The sequence below is a fragment of the Dermacentor andersoni genome, chromosome 6, assembly GCF_023375885.2.
Source record: "Dermacentor andersoni chromosome 6, qqDerAnde1_hic_scaffold, whole genome shotgun sequence".
NCBI classification, from domain to species: domain Eukaryota; kingdom Metazoa; phylum Arthropoda; class Arachnida; order Ixodida; family Ixodidae; genus Dermacentor; species Dermacentor andersoni.
In genome coordinates, this window is record NC_092819.1 from 153,131,221 (window position 1) to 153,154,176 (window position 22,956).

General features: G+C 45.0%; 1 protein-coding gene across 2 annotated transcripts in view; it reads right to left on the reverse strand.

The window, feature by feature from the left end:
- The window catches only part of LOC126523486 (lanC-like protein 3), a 61,522-nt gene that overhangs the window by 18,424 nt on the left and 20,142 nt on the right, over positions 1-22,956 (reverse strand). Inside the window, exons 3-5 of one of the 2 annotated variants that reach the window (XM_055066857.2) lie at positions 22,165-22,359; positions 15,046-15,169; positions 10,569-10,784 (exon numbers count right to left, since the gene is read on the reverse strand). In XM_055066857.2, coding sequence (XP_054922832.2) covers positions 10,569-10,784; positions 15,046-15,169; positions 22,165-22,359 — 535 coding nt within the window. The remainder of the gene's footprint in view (positions 1-10,568; positions 10,785-15,045; positions 15,170-22,164; positions 22,360-22,956) is intronic. The other variant, XM_050172092.3, reaches the window with a different exon arrangement.

Consider the following 22,956-nt stretch of genomic DNA (forward strand, 5'->3'; position numbering starts at 1 on the left):
GTAATGCCGGCGCGGATGCAACGGACGCCGGGGCTTCGTTCCAAGCAGCGGACATTTTGGCCCGTTCAGCGCCGCCGATACGCCTCCCCGCCAAGCGCGTCCAGGCGTGTTTCAGTGCCACGTGTCTTCGTGTGTGCGTGTGTGTGTGTGTGCCACGCTTGTCAAAGCGCAGCAGCCGGGGAGAGGAGCTCCCCAAGTGTGAAGCGAGGAGGTCTGACAGGCGCCGGCCAGGCGATGCGTCACTACACTCGTCTCAACTTGTCTCTCAGCTCGTCCGAGCTCCGCCGTCACGTGGTCTCATCCCGTGACCTTCCTTCTTGCCCGCGACGCCGAGAGTATAAGAGCAGCTGCCCCCGGACGCCAGGAGAGAGGCTCCGATTTCTTCTGTCGAGTTACGTGCTCTCCCGTCTCTCACTTCGGTCGACCTGACCGCCCGCTCTTTTGCGATGTTAGAATAAACCAGTTGTTCTGTTACCAGTCGACTCATGCTTTGCCGAGACCTTCGGATGCTTCCAGTGCCCCAGGCCGCCAGGCCAACGCTACCCTTGGGGCTTGCGACCCGTTTGCAATAACGGGCGTCAGCGCTGAGTTTGCAACAACTCGTGCCAGCGGTGAGGTTCCAACAATGCCTGCCAAATGCACCCCAGCCCATTCTTATTCTTCTGATTATTTCAGTCTCATGATCCGGATCCGCAGTCACTACCTGTCCTAAGTAGATGTATTCCCTTACCACTTCCAGTGCCTCACTACCTATTGTAAACTGCTGTTCCCTTCCGAGACTGTTAAAACATTACTTTAGTTTTCTGCAGATTAATTTTTAGACCCACCCTTCGGCTTTGCCTCTCCAGATCAGTGAGCAAGCATTGCAGTTGGTCCCCTGAGTTACTAAGCAAGGCAATATACTGGCAATATACTGGCAATATACTAAGGCAATATACTAAGCAAGGCAATAATACTAAGCAAGGCATCAGCGAATCGCAAGTTACTAAGGTATTCTCCGTTAACTCTTATCCCCAATTCTTCCCAATCCAGGTCTCCAAATATCTCCTGTAAACACGCTGTGAATAGCATCGGAGAGATCGTATCTCCCTGCCTGACGCCTTTCTTTATTGGGATTTTGTTGCTTTCTTTATGGAGGACTACGGTGGCTGTGGAGCCGCTATAGATCTTTCAGTATTTTTACATACGGCTCATCTACACCTTGATTCCGCAATGCCTCCATGACTGCAGAACATAATGCATGAAAATTCCCTCCAACATGAACTACTTCGCAGACACATTTTCATTTCAACGAAGTTTTTACGCAGCAGACATGAGCAAAATTATTTAAACTGCAGCTCATCAAAACCCCTAGAACTGTTTTTTCATGCCATGACAAACCACCGACCTTGACAGCATTAAAACAAACACACAAACTGGAGCTGCTCGGGCCATGACGCAACATAAACAAAACAGAAAACGACCGTGCCGCGTTGGTGATGGCAAAGCAACACACTCTTGTGGAGGAACATCCGAGCTCCAAGGAAACATTTTGGATCATATTGGTTAGGAAAATGGTGCACATACAAACAACATACACGCAATAATTTTATTTTTATAACGTTTCTAATTATTAATGTTCTACAAAGTTTCCTGAATATGGCTCCAGTGCAAAACACCAATTAATATACGAAGTAGGAGTTGCGAGGTCGAATCCTGGTAGGGTGCGACGAGGCGTTCGGGCGACGCACGCTTGGCAACGAATGATTGCAGGCCATTTGGTCATTGTCTCTCAAAGCTGTCGGGTCATTAGCTGAAGCATGTCACAGCTGACAAAGAAACGCCAGTTTTTGTCGCTAGAAGAGAAGGCTAGAATTATCGCCCAGGCTTAAGATGGAAAGAAAAAATCAGTGATCTCGAAGAATCTAGAATTCCGGCGAGCTCTCTTTTGATAATATTGAAGAGCAAGGATGCTACAGCCAAGGTGCTAGCTTCAAGGACGTTAGCGAGCCACAAGAAAGTGACTCAGCCGGTGCACAAGGCCTTGGACCAGTGGTGACCTGGTTTGTGCAGACGTGGGCCAAGAAAGTCGCCTTTAGCGGTGATATTGTGCGGCAAAAAGTGCTTGATTACGCCTGCATGCTAGGAATAGATGACTTTAAGGCCAGCGTAGGTTGGCTGAACAGATTCAAGCAAGCCATGCCACGACATCATCGGCAAATTTTTTGTGCAGTGAAGCCGCTTCGGCGCATTGTGACGGCGCCACTGTGTGGATATCAGCCAGCCTCGCAGGCATCCTGAAAGTCTATGCACCATTGGATATTTATAATGCTGATTAGACTGGGCTCTTGTACGAGATGCTGCCCATCAGGACCCTGGATTTTAAGGGGACTGACAACTAGCCAGGATGTGTGGTGCAGGGTGTCTACCAAGTTGACATTTCCAAATTCCCTGAGTTTTCCAGGTTTTCCCTGAGTGCCTTTGCAAAATTCCCTGAGTGATGCAGAACTATGTTTTATGTCAAGATGGACTGCAACCACATAGCCCTATGCTGTCACTCTCTAGCAAGCATATGAAAAAAATGCTTTAATCCAACTTGAATACTAAGGAGTAGTGTTTATGTTATTCAAAAAAAGAATAGAATGGAGGGGTTAGTAAAATTCACAGCAAATATAATGCCTTCTAAAAAAATTGCGAATTGAGTCAGACATTCTCAAATACAAATAAAAAGGAGATCCATACAGAAGTAACTATTTTCGAATATGACCTATTTCTATCAACTGATAGCAAGCTCAGTCGTACGAGGCCCGAATTTTGTCACAATTGAGATTCTCTCTCAACAGCTCGTAAGACGACCTCAACTGTCCTGACATACTCTCAGCCCGCACACGATGCCTTAGTTTTGTGTTTCACTGCTTTAAAGAGTTTATTTTGGTTTCGGTGAGGGACACCTGCATCTCGGCATCAGCACCCCTTTTTTTTTTGAGCTGAAAACGGCAGCAGCACGCTTCCTTTCCCGTTCATTCCACAGTGCATAGGTACTTTCTGTTCTTGTCCTCCTTCCGCCACTCATTTGCTCCACGGACCACTTGAAGCATCTTCTTGGTTAGTTGCACAGTTCACGTCCGATTTTTCGAACTCCCTAGGGGGCCGCAAAAACGCCTGAAAAGTCTGCCAGTTCGAAAAAATAAATGCATGTCATTTACTGCCCTTAAGGGCTCAATCCGCCACAGGCAAATTCGAAAACACTCAACAGGCCTGTCGGTACACGTATTAGGCATATTGGTGCTCGTACTGTGACAGGAAATACCGGGTGCACGCGTGTATAATTAAGGAATACATACTGTGTCCTGTGGAAATAGCCCCTTCCCACGCTTGTTATGCTTCACTGCAATACTTTTACCAAGTAACGTTTCTGTACAGAGGCGAAGCTGACTTTCGGGAACCGCCATTATGCAACGCACCGTGCTTTTCAAGCTTCTAAGCCAATCACGAGTATCACAAAGCTGGAGTCCATGCCATTGCTGACAGCAGCGAATTCTTTCAATAAAAAACGCGGCACCCAACGGCAAGGAGCTTCACAGCGAACGTCGAAGCGGCTAGGCCTAGCGTTGCCGCAGTGGTGGCTACGGCTGCCAGAGGATCTGCATGCGAGAGCGCCGATTCGAGGCGGCGAGGTAATCAAAATGGCAGCGGTGGCGGCTTTGAGTAATGCCGTTTCGGGCCTGTGGTCAGGGCAAAATGTCCAGAAAATCGTACGGCGAAGAGTTCTTGCGTCCGAAATTTCAGGTGTTCTGATACATTGAGTCTATGGGGTATGTGGTGGTGCCGCGAAGCCGTCCAAATTATCGGAAATCCGGAAACTCGGTCGTTGAATGTACACTGGCAAGTCCTACAGCCGACAACAGGGCGTCAAATACGATTGATTACGATTCCTGTATGTTACTCGAGCCAGCATTACCACGACTTTTGACCCTTTGAACAAAATTACAGCTAATTTTCCCTGATAGAGGCACAAATTCCCTGCGTTTTCCCTGAGTTTTTCCAGACTACTCGAAATCCCTGAGAATTCCCGGTTTCCCCGGTTGGTAGACACCCTGGTGGTGAGACGTTGATGGAAATGGAATGACTATTATTTATAGTGATAGAATCCAGCACACTGTTCCAGATTTATGCAGGAAATATCATTTTAAGTTGGCAAAGGAAGTCAGAAAGACCAGTAAGTGGTGAGGCATGGCAGTGAAATCTTGATACTCCAAAATGAAGTCAAGGGATTACTGTATGTAAGTCGACTGTCATTAAGGACAGTATAATTATTGCTTAAAATTTCAGTTAGTATATTATTAGACACCTGCGCTTTATTCTATGCATATTATGAAGTAAAGAAAGTCCACGCTAATGAGCAGTATTCACGTCATCCCACTTGCATGGCGGCGCACGAGCTGTTGTACGCGTGCGAGTATAGCACGAGTTTGCAAGGACTCAGTTTTATGATCTCCCTGTGATACGAGATGCCATCGACGAGTTTTGCTGTAAATGGGTGCAATTTTTACCTTTGTGTCGGTGCCTCTGTCACACTGTACCGACATTGAGCTCTCCGCCGACCGCCGGCAGATTGTCTGCATCAGTACAGTGTGACAGACGCACCGACACGAAGGAAAAAACGCTGTCGCCGACAGTTGGCAGACTGAAATCTGTGTCGGGTCGGCCTACTGTGAGTGAGCATTTACTAATCGGCATTCTACAGGTGCGCTGCTTGTGGCGGGGACTGTGGCCCATCGTGCAAGTCGGATACGTCACTTCTGCTGCCGCTTTCGTCCATCGCAGCATGACGTTCGGGTGCTACTTCGTAAGGATCTAAATCCTGAGCACGCATGCGAGCTAAAATACTTTGTTCCAGCTCGTTCAGGTCTTCGACAGACGGCAACGGAAATCAGAAGCGCACGCTTGGCTACAGCAACACGAACCGCCTATCACAAGCATTGTTTTGTTTTAGATTCGCTCGGTTTCGTTTTGCCAAGCCAAATACCAAAGCAGTTGGACAGCAAACTGCAAAAACACATAGCTATTATTGCAGAAATACTTTTAACACTTTGGAAAACATGAATCACAGGAACATCGACTTGACAAACAAAATAATACTTTCTCACACCTAGGGCCGTGTTTGTCATCTGCCTCCCACTAGTGTCGGCCTATAATCGCTGTCGCGCTCACCTATCACAGTTTTCTGCACGCTTCCATTGAACGACTTGGTCCTCACTGCAGATAGAAAAGTTCTGATGAAAATGTTTCACAACGTTTTTCGCGTTACTGCTTCATAATTAGATGGTCTGGCCGGTAAGCTTTCCATTGCAATAAAAAAAGTGGGTAGCATGAAAATTGGTTGTCAATCCCTTTAAAGAACTCCCCGCTGCCACAGAGGCAAGCAGAGTAAGAAGAGAATAACCATGCTCCTGTGCGCTAATATGGACAGTTCAGACAAGCGGCTGCTTTTGGTCATTGAAAGAAGTGCCAAACCACGCTGCTTTAAAGGAAATCAGAGCCTTCCCATGAAGTATGTGGCTAACACTCGGGCGTGGATTACCTGGGATATTTTGGAGAGTGGGTCGAAGCTTTCGACTGGAACAGGGGCAGGCAAGGTCGAAAGGTTTGCATACTTTTAGACAATCGTTCCGCCCACACAGAGGACGCCGAGATGGAAATGTGTAGTTAAGGGTTTTCCCACCCAACTGGACCTCTATCATTAAACCCCTCGACCAAGGGGTCATCGACAGCGTCAAGCAGGCCTCTACCGTGGGCACCTTATTCAAAGGCTGCTTCTGAACACACAGTTGGGCCGTAAGACAAAAGTGGACCTCTTTGTGGTGCTATAAATGACTGCCACTTTGTGGTGCACAATGAGAAGCACCATAATCTGCAATTGCTTCTACCATGCTAGGTTCACTGTGCAGGCTGCCGAGACTTTGGACTCTGAGAACGAAGGTAGCAATGGAGACGGGTCGCCGTCTGATGAAGTTCCAGACCCGTGGGCAGTCCTGCAAGAAAGTGAAGATATGCCCCCCGATGTACATCCCAACACGAGTACATGCAAGCCGACTCGTGCGTGGTGGTGCGTGAAGAATTGACAGACCAAGAAATCCTGAAGAGCATCCAGGAAGACTGTGTTTCGTCAGATGAAGATGAAACAGCCGCACAACGTGAGTCCGGACCGCCGACTACATTGAAGGCCATGGATGCATTTGGTACAATCGGGCATTATTGCATCGGGTCCCAGGACGACGACGAGGCAGTGGCTCTGCTGGCGGCATGCGAGAGTCGCGTTGTGCCATCGCTTGGCCAGAAGTGCAAATAAGCTAAGCTGTCCAATTTCTGGAATTCAAGCTTTCTTTCTGCGTCAGCAAGTCGCGTGTCGCCTATGTATTTGATTATATCACCACAATGAAATTCGGCAACGACATTTTTTCGTGCCCCGCCAATTTCGTTGTAGCGGGATTCAACTGTATATTGAACTCGGATGTACCGAATTATTGTCCATATAGAACAATTGTAAAATCCCTATGAAAATCCCATGCAGAAGTACAGTGATGTACTATGTATACATCATACTCTTGTTCATCCCCACATTCAATATATGGAATGCCATGCCGTGCCCCTGCAAGTGCGTTTCCCCTAACAGAAGCAAGATCTCACGTCAGCTGAAATACTTAATGCCAACAAATTTGAAACGGCACTGTTCTGGCAGATGCTGTCAAACAGTAATTCCCATGGTGGAAAAAAGTTCGGCAGCATTTTACGCTCCTAAACCACATGAAGGTGAAAGCCTGCTGTGCACTTGGTAATACATCTAGTTATATAATCGGAGGGGTCAGACTTCTTGGAAGACATAACGAGCTGCAGTGCGAAGTACACGTGTGGCGCCTTAGGATGACCTCCTCAACGACAGATGTCAGCACTTAATGCACTACCTAAATGTGCAGCAAGCTTGTCGCCAGTAAGTGTTACAAACGTGTAACGCAAGCCAAACAAAATTACGCTGCATCCTCTCAGCAGGGGAAAGCAGCACTCGTGGTCAAACGCCTTGTTCCCGCCGCTTCGTGTGTCGCTTCGTTTCTCATTTGGTGAGCATCCTTGGCCGTGGCGTACTTCCGAGGCCGACTACGCAGTGCGCTAGGCCCCAGGTGAGTGCTGTCTATCACCGTCTCTCTCATTTCGCAGTCGACTGCCACCACAACCGCTGCCACCGTGTGATGTCAGTGATGCAGCAGCTGTTTTTTCTGTCTGCGTGCACCGCTCGTTTCCTTCTCCACCCGCCATTCGCTCGGAGGTCACAAAGGTTCTTTTCTACCACTCGACTGGATGGTGCATTTCTTTCAAGGCCATCGCAAAACAAGACAATTAAGGTTTTCGCCTTAATATGAGCAGGATGATCACTGCGCACATGGATGGCTTGTACAAACTTGGCAGGATCAGATCGCCACTAAAAAGCCTTCTGGTCCGATGTGCATTAAACAAGAAAGCGTGGATGACATCTGAGCTTTAGCCTGAGCGGCTCCGGGCATGGGATGCTAAAGTGGGGATGCTGCGTTGCTGGGTGTGTCTTCTTGCAGACGAAGGCTTTCTCCAAATGGCGGAAAAGGAATTCGACCCGAACCTCCACTCGTGCGGCTCTTTACATTAAAGTTTGAATTTAACAACACCACCGCACACCATATCCGCACTTCGCAAAAATACCCGAAACGACCTCCCCCCCCGCCCCCTGACCCTAGTGTGGCAGTGGCATGCAAGACTAGTCACTGTGTGATTCGCTGGTCTGCGCTGAACACGTCATTCAAGCTTGTATGGTTACACACGAGTGGGAATAGACCAGGATGTTCAGAACAGCAAGCTGAAAGCCATACATTCGAAAATAACAGTGTGTGCATAATGTTGGCAGTCACCGACATAGGGGTTGGAGGGGAAGGGCCGATAACGAAGGAACCTACCGGCTGCGATGCCCCAGAGCGCAAAGCAGCTCGCAAGAGATGCACAGACTTCTTTAGGGCGACTGAGAAGCGAGCACGACTATTTCCAGCGGGAAGATGCTTTCAAAACTCAACACAACAGTCAGCCTGACTTGTTTCTCCCGTTTGAAGATCGGCCGTTTGAACTGCGTATTGCAACGGACACGCAGCCGAACATGTTCACGTGCAATTCACAGTACAAGTGCACTGGAAGTGGCACAGCACGTATCCATAAAGGCTAGTTTGCTTCCATGGTGTGTCCATTTCTACCTTATCTTGGATAGAAATGCGTAACAAGCACTCCAACAGGCACACAGCTGACCGTGGTCTTGCCTCCAGGTGACACGGGCTTTTAGGCTTATCGTTCTGACGACCATTCTGCAGCGTGAGCAGTCTGCAATGTTCCTGATAAAAAAATAAGTCAACTGTTACGTGGTTTGGGATGGGAAATAAGTCGACTGTTGTGTGGTCTGGGGATGTCAGCTAATAATTCTGAGTGACAAAAACATGCAAAAGAAAAAAAAATACACTAGCCAGCGACCCTGGCTCTATTTATTGCATTAAAAGAAATGTTGTACACCCAAAACATGTTTGCGTACGTGCGAATCTGCAACTCGCCAGTCCTCGCTTGGCTTGCTTTACTCCACTGGTTCCATTGCTATATGAAAGCGCACCAAACGAAACACAGAGAAAAGAAAACCAAAGGCAGAACGCTGTATGATTGTACAGCGCTGTTCCACAACTGCTCTCCACCAGGTGTCCAGGACGCACTTTGTCTCCTGGATGGTTCGCTGATGACGACGACGATCAATGGCATTTGTTTTGCATTGGTGCGAGGGCAAATGCTGCCTGAACTGCCAAAGTTTATGAGTTACTGCAATCTGCATTGTTGTCTAAAAACTGAATTGCTGGAAATACGGTGGTACTGCCGCCATATTGAAACAGTAACTGAATCCGAATCCATAAGCGTCGCATATAACTCTGGGGGTAACTTCAAGGCTAAGAATATTTTGTAAGAACTTAGATGTCAACCATAGTTGAGTCTGCCGCATTTTTTAGAGATTTCAAATCCTACGTTTTGCTGGTTAGTGTGTATTTTTGTGTATTTTCTTAAAACGCATGAACAAGGTTCTACTGTAGTTGCCCCCAAGTGTCGGTTCAAGGAGGCTTCCCAGGAAGTGATGTCAGGACATACTATACCAAGGTTCATTGATGCCATTAATCGAAAATTACTGTGGCTGCAGAATTCAGTTTTATGGATTTCTTTTGGCTATATCGCACATGCAACCAAAGTAAGGAATCGTTTCAGTAGATACTTTTCTTTTATATATTTTTATAACTGAAATTTCGAGATGTGAAATCTGGCAAAAAAATGTACGAGATAAGAGATGTAAAATACCGAGTTGACATTGTGGTGGGAAAATATTTTGATTTTAATATTTCGAAATATCAGAGTTCAACATCACATTAGCTTTCCTGTGGTTCAGTTTGAAACTTATCAGAGCCACGAATGTGGCATAGTCTAGGGAGACCATTCCACATTTCAAGTGCTCGTGGCAGAGCTGACGCATTAGGACAGCCATGCGTCTAAAAATAGGCTGATAATTATGTTGACTGCATAATTTGCATGAAGTAGAAAGTGGTTGTAAAAGAGGTAGGGTGCTCTGGCACTGGCCAGAAGATATCTTGTGTAGCAAGCAAAGGAGCACTATTGTTGGTCGTGATGCTAGCTCGGGAACTGACAGCGAACAGCGGTGTCTTAATCGAAGTAATGCAAGAATGATGGCTGTAGTCTTTAGGAGTGAAGTAGGCAGCATAATTCTGGATGGCTCATATGAAGTTGATTAGATAATCGTGGAAATTTAACGAGATGGATTAAGCGAATTCAAGTTTGGGGAACATGAACATTTCAGAAGCAAGCTTTCGGATGAAGGGAGGTGTCGTGTGAAAGTTCTCCCTAAGATATCCAAGCGTGCATGTTGCTTTTGGAGTTATTCTATCAATGTGAGTAGCATCATATTTTGTGGGCTATCTTCAAAGTCCGGAAAAATGAAACACACAAAAGACAAAGTCATAGAAGCAACTTCATTCGGTGTTTCTGAACTTGTTCTAGAACTTTTCCAATCAAAGTTATAAGTTAACAAAATATTTAAAAGTTCCCATAGCTGAACTTAGCTACTCACATAAGTGCACTTGAAAAATAGTTCAAGCAACTCAAGTCGACTACCGAATGTATGCTGTCCATCTCCTTTGCCGAAGATGTAACTAAAAGCTTGGGTCAAGTTATGTGAAATACTCAGTATGTTGGGACTGGAACAGGACATTAAATAGTGGCTGTCCAGCAAAGATGGCAAGGCAGCTGTGTACATAGAGATTTGGAACACACCGGTTGAGTGCCTGAAGCCATTTATGTGTGGGTGCATGCGGATGGCATCATTCCTTGCTCTCTATCTTGTCTTCACGTTCCCTTTCCTAAATGGCAGCCGATCCGACTCCGTTCTGGTTCGCAAAAATGTCAACATTTCGTTTACACACTTTAATTCAACTTTTGAAATTTAGTTTTCTCTCTCAAAAATCGCAACAGCTCACCTGGGGCACCGTGGCACCAGTGTATGAGTTCGTCCTGGGAACGACGCGGCTTAGTGACGTCCTCTAAGTCGCACGGAAAGTTGCCACGTGGTGTCTGCACGTGCAGCAGGAAGTCGACCGAGGCTCGGATGTCGCGCTCCACCGTCTGGTCACCCGCAACAAACCATGGAAAGTGCAGCAGCGTCATCAGTATCGATGACAGGCCATGTGCTGCACCTGTAGAGACAAGTGAGCAAGCATTGCCTATGTTCGTAAACTGTGGAAGCACAAAGAAAAGAAAACCTGACTAGATTCGCACAACTTTCAGCAGCTGTACAACATATACAACAAACGGCTGAGTATGCATTAGCAGCTACGAGCTCATTACTGGTTCATAACTGCCTTGTGTACCACGATGTGGCATGCTGAGGCCTGCATTGCTCTCGAATGAGTGTCATGTAAAAGCCCCAAGATAAGGCGGGAGGTGATTACAAGCGCATTTAAAGGCACCCTGAAGCACTATTTATTGAAGTCGAGAGAAACATATGACTTTAGGATAAGCAATTTCAGAAATACTTTGCAGCAATAAGTAGCTCAATACATCAGCAGAAGCAGAGTTATTGGCAATCAAATGTCGTCTTTGATCCCCTTCGCAGTACTCCAGCTCCTTCTTCAGTGCCTTGCGTCGCAAAGGCTATGGCGGAGCAGGGAGTGCCAACAACGATGCGCCTACTGAGTGTCACCGTGACGGGCAGCTAAAATGTCATTTTGGATGTTCACATAGATGCCACTACTTTCGATTTTAGTGCCTACTACAAGGCACATGTATGCATGGTAGCAAAGCTGCCACAGAAGCCCATATGCCCTGTGAGGGCGGCTTGATGATGATGATGATTAATTGGCATCCCCTCTGAAATGGGGTGTGGACAAATCATCGCCCACCTGCTTGAGTTACTCATCAATGCTTTTCCTTCTCACATTCTTGTACATGTTTCGTTAATCTTTTCTACCTACCTTGTAGTGCTGCCTATGCCTGTAATGGATCTGGTTGCATCAGTCTCTTCCCTCGTTTTCTTTCCACCAATACTCAGAACATCTCTTGCTTATCTCAACTGCTGACTGGTTGACACTTCCATCCACTTTAAACCCAAGCACTTCCGGAAGTTGTACGCTACGTACTTGTATCACTGGTTGAATTTCTTCGCATTTCATTAGGATGTGCCGAGTGGTGTCCGGGTATTTGCTGCAGCATACACATGCCCAGTCTAATTGCGAATATTTACTTCAGTATATTTTGTCCTTAGGCAATCAGCCTGAGCCTCAAATGGCAAGGCACTTCCCTTCGTGTTATTGTACAGACTTGCCCTTTCAATTTCTTTTATGCCGTTCTTGTTAATGTCCATGGTCTTTTTGTTTGCATTCTTTGCATCCAATTCTCTGTCTCTGTTTCTTTCACTTTCTTTCTGATTACTCCTGGTCGTCTATTCACACCTTCAATTACTCTGTAGTTAGTTGCAAACTTTCTTGACCTCTTCCTCCAATCTGTGTCCACACTTTTTAGGTAAGGATACTTGTGCACCTTTAGGAACCAATTTATTTTGGTCCATGTTCCAGAGTCTTTCGTTAAATAAATGTGGAGGCATGGCAGCACCATCGACATGTTGCGAGACCAACGTCTCAGTGGAAAAAGATAAAGGTTTGCCGTTCAAGGCTTGTTGCGCTAAGTTGTCCACTGTGCCATTTCACATCACATTGCATATATGCATATATCCATATCACATTGCATATTGCATTCCTCAGCATATAAAGCAGAATTTCCACGAACTGAAATTTCAATACAGCGAAGTAAAGTTCGTATCTTACTGATTTTGTGATACAATCAAACTCTGTTAGAGTGAGTGTCTTTTTCCTAAGAATCCTGTAGCCTCCAATGTATAAGCATAGTCTTTGACTATGGGACTTTCTTTTGTATACTAAATACTTGTAATGTGACCCAACTTCTAATAATGAATTCTGATTCTGAATGACACTATCTCCAATGCAGTGGAACTAATGTGCGCCATGCGGCGGTCGTGCGCGGCGCGAAAGTAGGCATGACAAAGGGGCTTGCATTCTTTTTTCTTTTTGTGAATCTTGCGCTTTTTTTCTATCGGCCAAAACCAAATGCCAAATTATGAACAAAAATGTGGCATGCGAACATTGTAGTAAGTGGTTTATCTTGAGTTTTTATTCTTCACACATATTCAGTCTTCAAGAAGCACTCCACTTCCAGTTCTTCATTGTCACGAAGGAAGCTTTGGAGTTGGAGAAATAAATGGATATGTGCTCGACTTGCTGCACCAATGCCTGGTTTGGCGTAGCGCACCTCTGGATTCTGGCGGTGATGGTGCTGGGCCTCTGCTCGGGCAGCTCATTTAGCAGCAGCGGCAGATGAAGGACTTCCACCGGTTGCCTCGCTCATGGCTCAGATATAACTGGCTGATAATAAACTATATCTATAGGCAGATGGATTATATTCTAATATAAACTGGCTGTGAGCCTCTGACGATCCGTCTCGTGCGGAACATTTTGCACCAGTCGCCGCAAATGGAGCGCAGCTTCGCGCAACTGCCTCGCTTATCGGGAGGTTGCGGGAGGCAGCGCTTAGGCGCATAGGAACATTGCACGGTGAAGAGGTGGCAGTGACCGACTGACATTGTTGATGCTGCTAACGAGTCACCTGAAGGTGGCTCCGCATTTCGGCTTGGGAAGCGTGCACCGTGATCTGCAGATACCGAGCCGGCGCTTCGGCAACCGGACAACACCGCATGCTCTCAGGTGATCACCGCCATGGAAGACGGGGGGAGGGATGCACGCAGTGGCGAACGGTGGTGGCTGTGCGTTTCGGCTTCGGCAGCACTACATCATCGAGATCAGCCACCACCGAGCCGGCACTCTGATTGCCGCCGCACAGGGGTGGCATTGGAGGAGGAGCGAAGAGAGCAAAGCTCGCGCCGTGTGCGAGAGATGGCGCCAGGAGCGTGCGCAGCTAGAGCAGTGCACTGGCCCCGGCTATGGAGCTGGTTATGGCAAGGGACAACGGCGCCGCGAAATGCAGGAACGGGCGCCAAAGAGCTATGCTCTTAATGAACCTTGGTGTTGTGCCCCGTGAAAAAATGTCATGGGACACTAAACACAGAGCATATAAGTAGTAAACTAAACCGAGTCACTGGATTACTATGCAAACATCATTTTGTTTAAGGCAAAAGTCTTAAGAACAATGAAGTGGAAAATCCGCTGAGCATTCAGCGTTAACATCTGGCGGCCAGAAAACCCATGTGACCAAGTGACGACGTCACATTCCCCGTGCTGGATCTGCTGCTGCTTGTACTGCGAAATCCCATGGTGAACAGCTATGGTGTCGGACCGACGCCGTGGCCCGCACTCAGAAAATTGACTTTGCCCAATCTGAGTTGACCCACGTTCAAAACCGACCTGGCCATATTACAAAAATTGACTTGAACCATCCCCGAAATTTGTATGGCCCACCTAAAAATTTACTTTGCTCAATGATAAAATTGAGTTGACCCACATTCAAAACCAACCTGGCACACTCACAAAATTGACTTAGCCCACCCCCAAAACTTGGGTGGCCCACCTTCGAAATTGACTTTGCCCAATTTAAGCACACGAACAAGCGGAAAGTATCACACGGAAGAGCCACTGCTTTTGCATTCAATGCACGTAAGGAGACTTAAGTGCCTCTGTTACTTTTTTTCACTTAATAACATGTTAAAATTTGTGGGGGTCTCACACTTGTGACAAAGTAAACAAAGGAATGACAACAAAGTAATGCAAACAATCACAACAACATTTATTGCACCTTTTGTACATTAATGCCTGTTAGCTGCTAACCACTTTGTGTACGCATTGTGGACTTAGGTGTTGATTACTGGCTGCTAATAAGAGAGCTGTACAATTACAAGCCCTGCGGCTTTGCCAAAATTGCTCCAGTCGTAGCATACTACTCATTTATATCTCGTCTAGCAAAATCGAAATTTAGTTGCAGTTGGCCTTTGACTGTAGCACAAAGTTGGCCTACCAAACTGTTCTCTTACATTACAATTTGTAAACATTCCTTTCCATTGAGAATTCAGTGTGGAAGCAAACGAAGCTGTATGGGAAACGCGACACAAATGCTGGAATATCACCTCCTCAAGGTTTACTTTTGAAACATGGGTCAAAATACCAGAACAAACTGAGCATTGCTTTGTGATATTCAAAGAAGGATTATGTCAAATACTCGTTGTCAATATTTATTTGATATTAAAGAAGCGGTCAAATTATTTCTGAGCCTAAGCCACAGCTCGTGGTTCCAATTTTCTTGAAAGACATGCTGCGCTGAAGGCTTGTGGGACACATTTTCCAGCTATTTCTTTCTTGCTGTGCTCTCAATCTAAGCATGTTAGAACGGTTCAGCTTTGCCGCATGCGACTTGCACAAAGGCTGCAGCACTCACCCAAATACTCCACGTCGTAGTAGGCATACATGAGCGGGCAAGGGCTGCGGTGTTTCTTGGCGTACTCCCTGCCGGACTGCACCACGGAATGGAGCAGCAGCGCAATCTTCTCATCAGGCAGCACCTGCAGCATCACAAGCAGCACACATACCACAAGCTTTCTCATTGTCGTTTGTAAGGGTGTGCAACTACAGTAGATCTGCATCATTTCGACTCCTGTTGAATTGATTTTTTTCATTTCATTCGATCTTGACAAAGGTGCCGGCAGGTGCCAACACATTTCACTGGTACAATACTTTCGTTATTTTGATCCTAAAATTGGCTCTTGTCGGATAATTTGAACTTGACTGGTCGGCTCAAACGCACCCGTCATTCAAAAAGTGACCCCGATGGCTCAGTGTCTGTCGTGGCAGCTCTAGCGGACCGTGAATGCATTGAAGAGATATTAGTATCTCCCAACAAAAACGCCTATTTACAGATTGCCTCGTAATGTTTTCAAGCGACAATGGTAGCTCACAATGAATGATTACTGTACTTATCCAATTCTAGAGTGTGCCTTTTCTTCCAATAAAAGTGATCTGAAATTTGCTTGTCCTGTGCAAATATGAAAGTCAAACCAAATTCACAGCCTTACAAACTACAGTCAGAGCCAGCATCATCGACGGCATCGTCCTATGGTGCGAATAGAACAACTTCTTGCGTTGATGGTGACAATGACACGCTTTGTCTTTGATTACAACAGCTCATTCAAAGAGATCAGTTATTTTACAAGCAAAGCTGGTAGGAATGAACTCCCATCACATGTTTATTGTGTTCCCGACTATTATACACATTGCAGGACAAACTGCCAAAATGGTTAGTCTAGGCATAGGCTACCATCTCGTTTGTGACTGTTGTGGAGTGGTTTCATAAATGCAGAATACCAAGCATGCAATCGACTATATGGAGGACATGTTGAAGTCCATAGACAGTGATAAAGTGCTGTCAGGGAGCGACGATGATGGACATTAAGTGTAAATATATTTCAATTTGGTAAATGTAACTTTCGCTGCTTTCGTCTTACTCCAATTACATTTTTCTTGTTAACAAGTCGGGTGCACTAGATTTGAGCTTTGCTTAGGAGCTCTGTCATTTCTATGTTAGTTTTCTATGTCAAACCCACAAAAGAATGTGTGCGTGGTAGATTCATGGCATGCTAGAGTCGAGCAACTATGCTACACTACAGTTGCTGACTGTTAATTCGAATGCCACGGGGACCGCCAAAAAGTCAGTATAATCCGAAGTCTGAAATAAGGATTTGCCCGACAATAAGTGATTTCATTCCAAACATGGCCTAAAAAGCTGTGCCATATTCTCAGTTTGTCACTTCTGGGGATGATTTCAAATTTGAGTGACCAGCACAAGACCCATCGTTGTTACTGGCACTGCCATACTAAGCAGTGCCAAGCCATCCTCGGCTACTGCACCGCTTTTGTGGCAGAGAGTAATTAGCGCCACCCACCAGCTGGGTGAGGAAGCAACTCTGCTGCCCTCCCACCCATCCTCGCAACTCCACTCCCTTCACCCTTCCTTGCAGCGCTCTTGCTTTCGCATGTCACCGCAAGCGCCCACCTGATGGTGCCGGCTGCGATGTGACACTGACAGAGACTAGAAGCAAACAGGACGAGTGCTGCAGAAGTATAATTTACCTGCATTACCTGTATTATTGCCTGTACCTGTTTGCCCGTTACCTGAGTTTTCCAGTACTGCTAGTGATTATAAAATGTTGTGTGTTTGTACCCATGGAATTCTTGCTGCGTGCTATCGTCTGCCTGATGGCTGTTTTGAAGTTTTTGGGGTATTTTTCTCACTGTAGTGTGTGACAGGAGGCAAAGTGTCATCACTGGTGGAGACTTCAACAACGATGTGAGTCTGGAAACGGCCAAGAAAATGAGTTTGGCAGGAGTATTGAATTCCAATGGATGTGCTAATACTATAGGATCAGTGACTAGAATTGCTCCAACATCTGACAGTATTCATGACCTTTTTCTGATTAATTATGACCTTTCATGCACTGCAAGTTGTGTTTTGAGTTGTTCAATAGGTGATCATATGCCCATCTGTATGTTTAAGCGTAGGTAAAAAAAAAAAAAAAAAACGGCTATCACTTCCCGATTATTTACTCAATGTTTTAGAAATGTTCCAGTCAGAAATTGAACAGGTGTGCTGTAACGAAACTTTTCTTGGCACTGATGCTGAGGTAGCTTATAACATCTTCAAGAAATTTGTTGCAATATAGAGAAATCAAGTTGTCTCTACGGAAACGATGTGCCATAAGAACATTAGGAAGCTGTGAATAACTAAACAATTATTAATAAAAATTAAATAGTTTGAAAGGCTCTTTGACAGGTTCATCAAGACATGAGAACCTATACACTTGAAAGAATATAAGGTTTTCTGTAATAAACTACCTAAACAATTAAAGAGAACAAAGAATGCATATATTTTGCAATAAGTTCTTTCCTGTGTAGGAAACAGTGAGAACCTATGGAAGATAGATGCTATCGTTGGGCGAAAAGAAGCCATTGAGCAAATAGAAAAAATTTCCATAGATGGACGTGTAACAATTGGACAGGATATGGCAAATGCGTTTAATCATTTCTTTCATGCAGAGATCTTGGGCAGGCATCAGAGCCACTGGAACATCCTTTGCCTTTCAATCGAAACACAATTTTCTTACAGCCACGCAACACTGCAGATGTTTGTTCAATACTCCAAGACCTTCATAATATGTCCAGCTGAGAGGCTGATGGCTAACAAATATGACCAATTAAACATGTGATTCATGACATAGCTCCTATTTTAGCATATATTTATAATCTGTGTATTTACACAGCAGCATTTCCTTCTCGGATAAAGATTGCAAGAGTTGTAGTCCTGCATAAGAAGGGTGATAAATTCGACATTAAAAATTACCGTCCAGTCGAGACAGTCGAGAAGCTGCACAATAAAAAAAAAAAATTGCATTGTTCACCTCCCATATACAGCATTGCCATTTGGTATGGGGTTCGACAACTGAATCGATCATGAACAAATTGTTACTACTGAAAAAAAAAATATTGCGTACTATTGAAAACTTACCATATATAAAGCACGTGAAACCTGTTGTTGAAAAGTATAATCTTCCTAAATTTCTACCAATATATGCCCAAATGCTATTAAAGCAACTTTATCTTAGTCATCGCAGATACTGCAAGACATTCGTTGAATACTGTATAGAAATTTAGAACAGCGTCAACCTGCGCGATTACACAGAAATGTGGAAAGTTCCCCAGTCCCAAACTAATTATGGTGATGAAATGCTTTAGTGTCGCCTACTAAAACTTCTTAATAGTTTCCACAATAGAGGCATAGAAATTTGCAGCCTAACTTCGTCAGGATTCAGATTGCTCATGAACCGTGACCTCTAGTCAGTTGTACCACCATTCACAAACACATTTTAACGCTGTGCTAATCTGACCACATCAGTTGACCTATTTCTGAATTGTCTGATCTTGAAGCTATAGTATCATCCTTAAGTTTGCACTATATACAGTTCTGTTTTCAGTGTATTGTAATCCATATTGATCCGTTGCCTGTTTCAGACCCGTTGATCTGAAAGCATTCTGAAACTATGTAACCATGTTCGTATGCCTTTCATTGTTGCTTGTGTGAGGGTCAAGGGCACCTCAAGCTGCCTGCATACAGCTTTCACCTTGGCCTCCACCATCCTAGTAGACAATGGGAAATAATGAATGAATGAATGAATGAATGAATGAATGAATGAATGAATGAATGAATGAATGAATGAATGAATGCAGGCATTGACTGGCACAGGCAGACTTGCGGTCCTCGCTCGCTGTGTATTGTGCACACAGCAGTCCCCTTGGTTTTGTGCGCACCAAATTGTGTGGCAAGCGACACAACCAAAGAGACAAGGAAAGAAGCCTTAATTAGCACAGGATGGTGATGACCATTGCTTACTGCTCTACAAAAGACGTCTCACCACTCACCGACTGTGCACCGTGCGCTGGTGCAACAATGGCGCTTCGAAGACAGGCCCTGGAAGATTCCGCGTCCCCCAACACAAGCATGGTGAACTTAAAGCTTGTGTCCTTCTTTCATTTGTTCTAATTTGTTCAATCATGAACACGTCCTTTACTTATGTGCATTTTCCGAGCGTGCATCATTAGCACATGAATAAAAAGAGCTCAATGATGTGTTGTAATAGGACTTCATTTCTTTGTCCTGGCACAAGCTGGCATGATCGCTGGTAATGAATGCAAACACACAGTGTATGAAGTAGCGTGTGCGTGCATAAAAAAACAAGAAGAAAAAAAAAGAAAGGATGAGGTGGCGTGATGGGAAAGAGGGTGGAGTAGTAAGGAAAGGGACAGCAGGTGAGAAAAAGAAGTGTGAAGTGGGAGGGGCGCCGCGCATGTTTACGGGGCTAATAGTGGTGCCGCACAGCTGTCAGAATAATCAAGCATGTCCGAATTATCGGTCAGTGACTTATTCGAAATAAAGCTGCAGTGTGTCTTATTTTTATTTTTTGCCTCTTCCTTAATTTAACCAGCCTGATAGTTCAATCATTTTTGCTGGTCCCATCAAGCTCGAATTGACCAGCTGTGAAATTGCTCCCAATCAACAATTTTTAACAACTGCTCTTACAATCCTCTCCCTGTAATATCCAGTGTCCCCCAAGGTTCTATTATTGGTCCTCTCCTCTCTTCAACATATATTAACCACTTGGATTTACAGTAATATTGCCAAATTCACATGTTCGCAGATGATTGGGTAAGTTACTATTCAATCCCTGACATTCCTGACCAAGCTGCCTTCCAGCATGACCTTGAGGTTGATGCGACCAGTGGTTAGTGACCCTTAATCCATCTAAATGTAAGGTAGTTTCCTTTACCATTTGTAAACAACCCTTTATTTTTAGCTATAGTGTTGCTAACCATCTACTAGAAAGTCACATTGTTAGAATATATAGGCATCACAATTACTAACGACCTGACATGAAATGCAGCTACTATTACTCGAGTTACATCAGCAGACTGATTACTGGGTTTCCTGAAGCGTCACTGTTGTCATGCTCTTAAACATGTCACATTGCTTGCATAAAACATAATTATTCGACCCACACTAGAGTATGCATCAGCCATATTGAACCAACCTCAAATGTGCCTCATCAATGAACTTGAAAGTGTTCAAAATAGCGACACAAATTTGATTCATTCCTGATATTCATTTCACACGACTGTTTAGCCTTGTAAACAGAATCTGGCTTACAGCCACATTTTTTCCGTCGCTGAACCACACTGTCTCCTTTTCACAAGTTTCTCTATCCCTCACTCAATAACACACTTTAAATCATGGTGCCCACATACATATCTCGCCGCACTGGTCGCTCACTGCAAGTTTTCCAGTCCCACACACGAAATGTTACTCTTTAAGCTTCCTTTTTCTCCTCCTGCTAAAAACTGAAACGACCTTCATCACAATAGTCACCATTGTCTGTTATCTCTTACTGAAAACATGTTTAAGCATCTTTCAAGCCGACATCACATGACACTAAGTTTGCTTTGTTTCTGTATTTCTATTTGTTATGCGACGCTCGCCCTCTTGTGGGCGTCTTTAGGGAAATAAAATGAAATGAAAGGCTCATGTCTGGCACTGATGTCATTCCAGGTAAAAACAGCCTGTTGGCAATATGACAGACAGCGCCTTCGACGACTTTCGTGAGCTCGTGCTGTATAGGTTACTTGAACATAGACTGATCTTGAATGGCAGGTACATGGTAATGACCTTGAGTATGAAGCTCACACCAAAGCAGCTTTGGCAGAGTTGCTCTCACAGAAAGTGGTAATGTGAATGTCAACAGAGCATCAGTCAGTTCTCCAATACTAAGTCTGCAACCACATCACAAACAAGTGTGCATTGGCCGCCGCCGTACACGATGGCTGAAACATAAGTGCACTGCACTGCGTAAGTGCATACGGTAGTACTGCGTTTTGAAGAGCTGCAGACTGGCTTATCTTTGAGGTCGAGTGCAGAAATGCGGCCACCGGTAGAATGAGAGCTTGAGCACAGTTCCAATCCTTGCGATCGAGAGCACTTTTCTTTCGCATTGCACAGCCCACTTCTCACACGGACACTCAAAGAAATATCTTGTAGCTCATCGTCCGTGAATGTGGTTGCCATATGTAGGGCTTGCTGATGTTCGGAAGCAGAACTACAGCCTCACAAGATGAAAACTGATGATCCTAGTTGTTGGTAAGCCCTTCATTAGAAGGTCCACCATAGCTGCATAGGTGGCCAATCAAACGTATGAATATTTTAATCCTCTGATATGATATTGCTTCTAACACAGTAGATTTGCAAGAACCGGCACACTTTCTTTAAAAGTAATGGCTGGCAGCATCTACTAAGGATGCAAGTTATCTTGCACAGAGCAATGCTTTTCACAGAAGCAACTGATAAACACATCACGTGTATCATCGTAGCATTCCACCATCACTTCCAAGCCAGCAATGAAGCTGGTGTCGTGCTGCTTGGAAGGTTAAGAAAGTACAGAGATCTTTTGTATTTCCCGAGTCTGCTGTCGTCATGGGTCAATGTGTTGAAGCAGTTCAACAAAGCAAGTCAATAACAAAATCTGCAGGTCAGCAGTTGGAGTGCTCGCAGTTGGGCTGAACTGGATGATGTGTGTTGGATCGTATGGCAGCGATGAATGCGCTGTTGCTGAATACTGTCATTTAGGGATGCTGGTATTGCCACAGAAGTCACCCTTGCACTATCGGCGTGCGCAAAATTCTGGTCGAGGCTTCTCCAAGCTTCACAAAAGCGTCAATCTGCCGTGAACCTCCGCCAGATATGAGGGTTCATAGCTCAGCGTTTAGTTTCTCCAAGTCTGCACTGTCAGCCTAAGCCCTTTCGTTAACGAGACTGTTCAAAGGCATGTAACAATTCTAGTATTGTCTTTGTTTTAACGACTCGGCAACTAAGCTCCAAGTTCATCTCTCAATAACAAGTTGGCTTTTCTTTCATCAGTTTCATCTTCAGGTTATTTCCAGCGTTGAGTTAGACCACGCTCACCTTCAGACTTTTCAGGCTTTCACTGTTCTCTGTTGGCAGGCTTCGAACCGTTGTTCTCTTATTTTTGGTGCCTGCTGTTCCGTTGGAGGCTGTTGGAGAAGGGCTCTGGCGGCTGTTCCCATAAGGTTGTCTTGTTAAGCTTTCGGTGGTGGCCTCCACCAGTGTTCTGGAGTGGTGTTTTCCTGCTGATGGTTCCTGGTAAGAACAATTCCAGTTGGCTTAGGTGCCAATTTGGAAGAACATCTGCAGCTGTTTAGTTGTTTCATAACGTTATCCGGCTGGTGCACAGGCTAGTTGGTAGGTAAGCAGAAACTTTGGCCTCAGTGCCTTCCTACTTAGCTACATGTAAAGAAATGCAGCAGTGGCGTAGCCAGAAAGTTATTTCAGGATTCTTCGCCAGCCACTACCCTTCGTCCTCCTTCTTCTTCACCCCGCATATCTCTCGTTCTCCCTCTCTATATATATAACAACGAGGATGCATGTTTTTATGCTGCCGAGACAATACTTTGCTTCTTGACTTCTGACAAAGCCTGTTCATTGCTATGGCGCGCAGTCATTTCACATCAAATTACGCTATCAGCATTATTAAATTTCTAAAAATCATGATACTGAAAAAAAGAAAGATTTCATTTACAAATTGATGCATTTATATAACGAATGTTGATGACCTAGTTGGTACACGATTGGGAAAAATGAACAGCACTAAAAACAGGACCAAACAAAAACAAGACAACGCACTGTTTTGTCTCTTCCTGTCTAGCCCCATTTCTAGCATTGTTTGTTATTACAAGC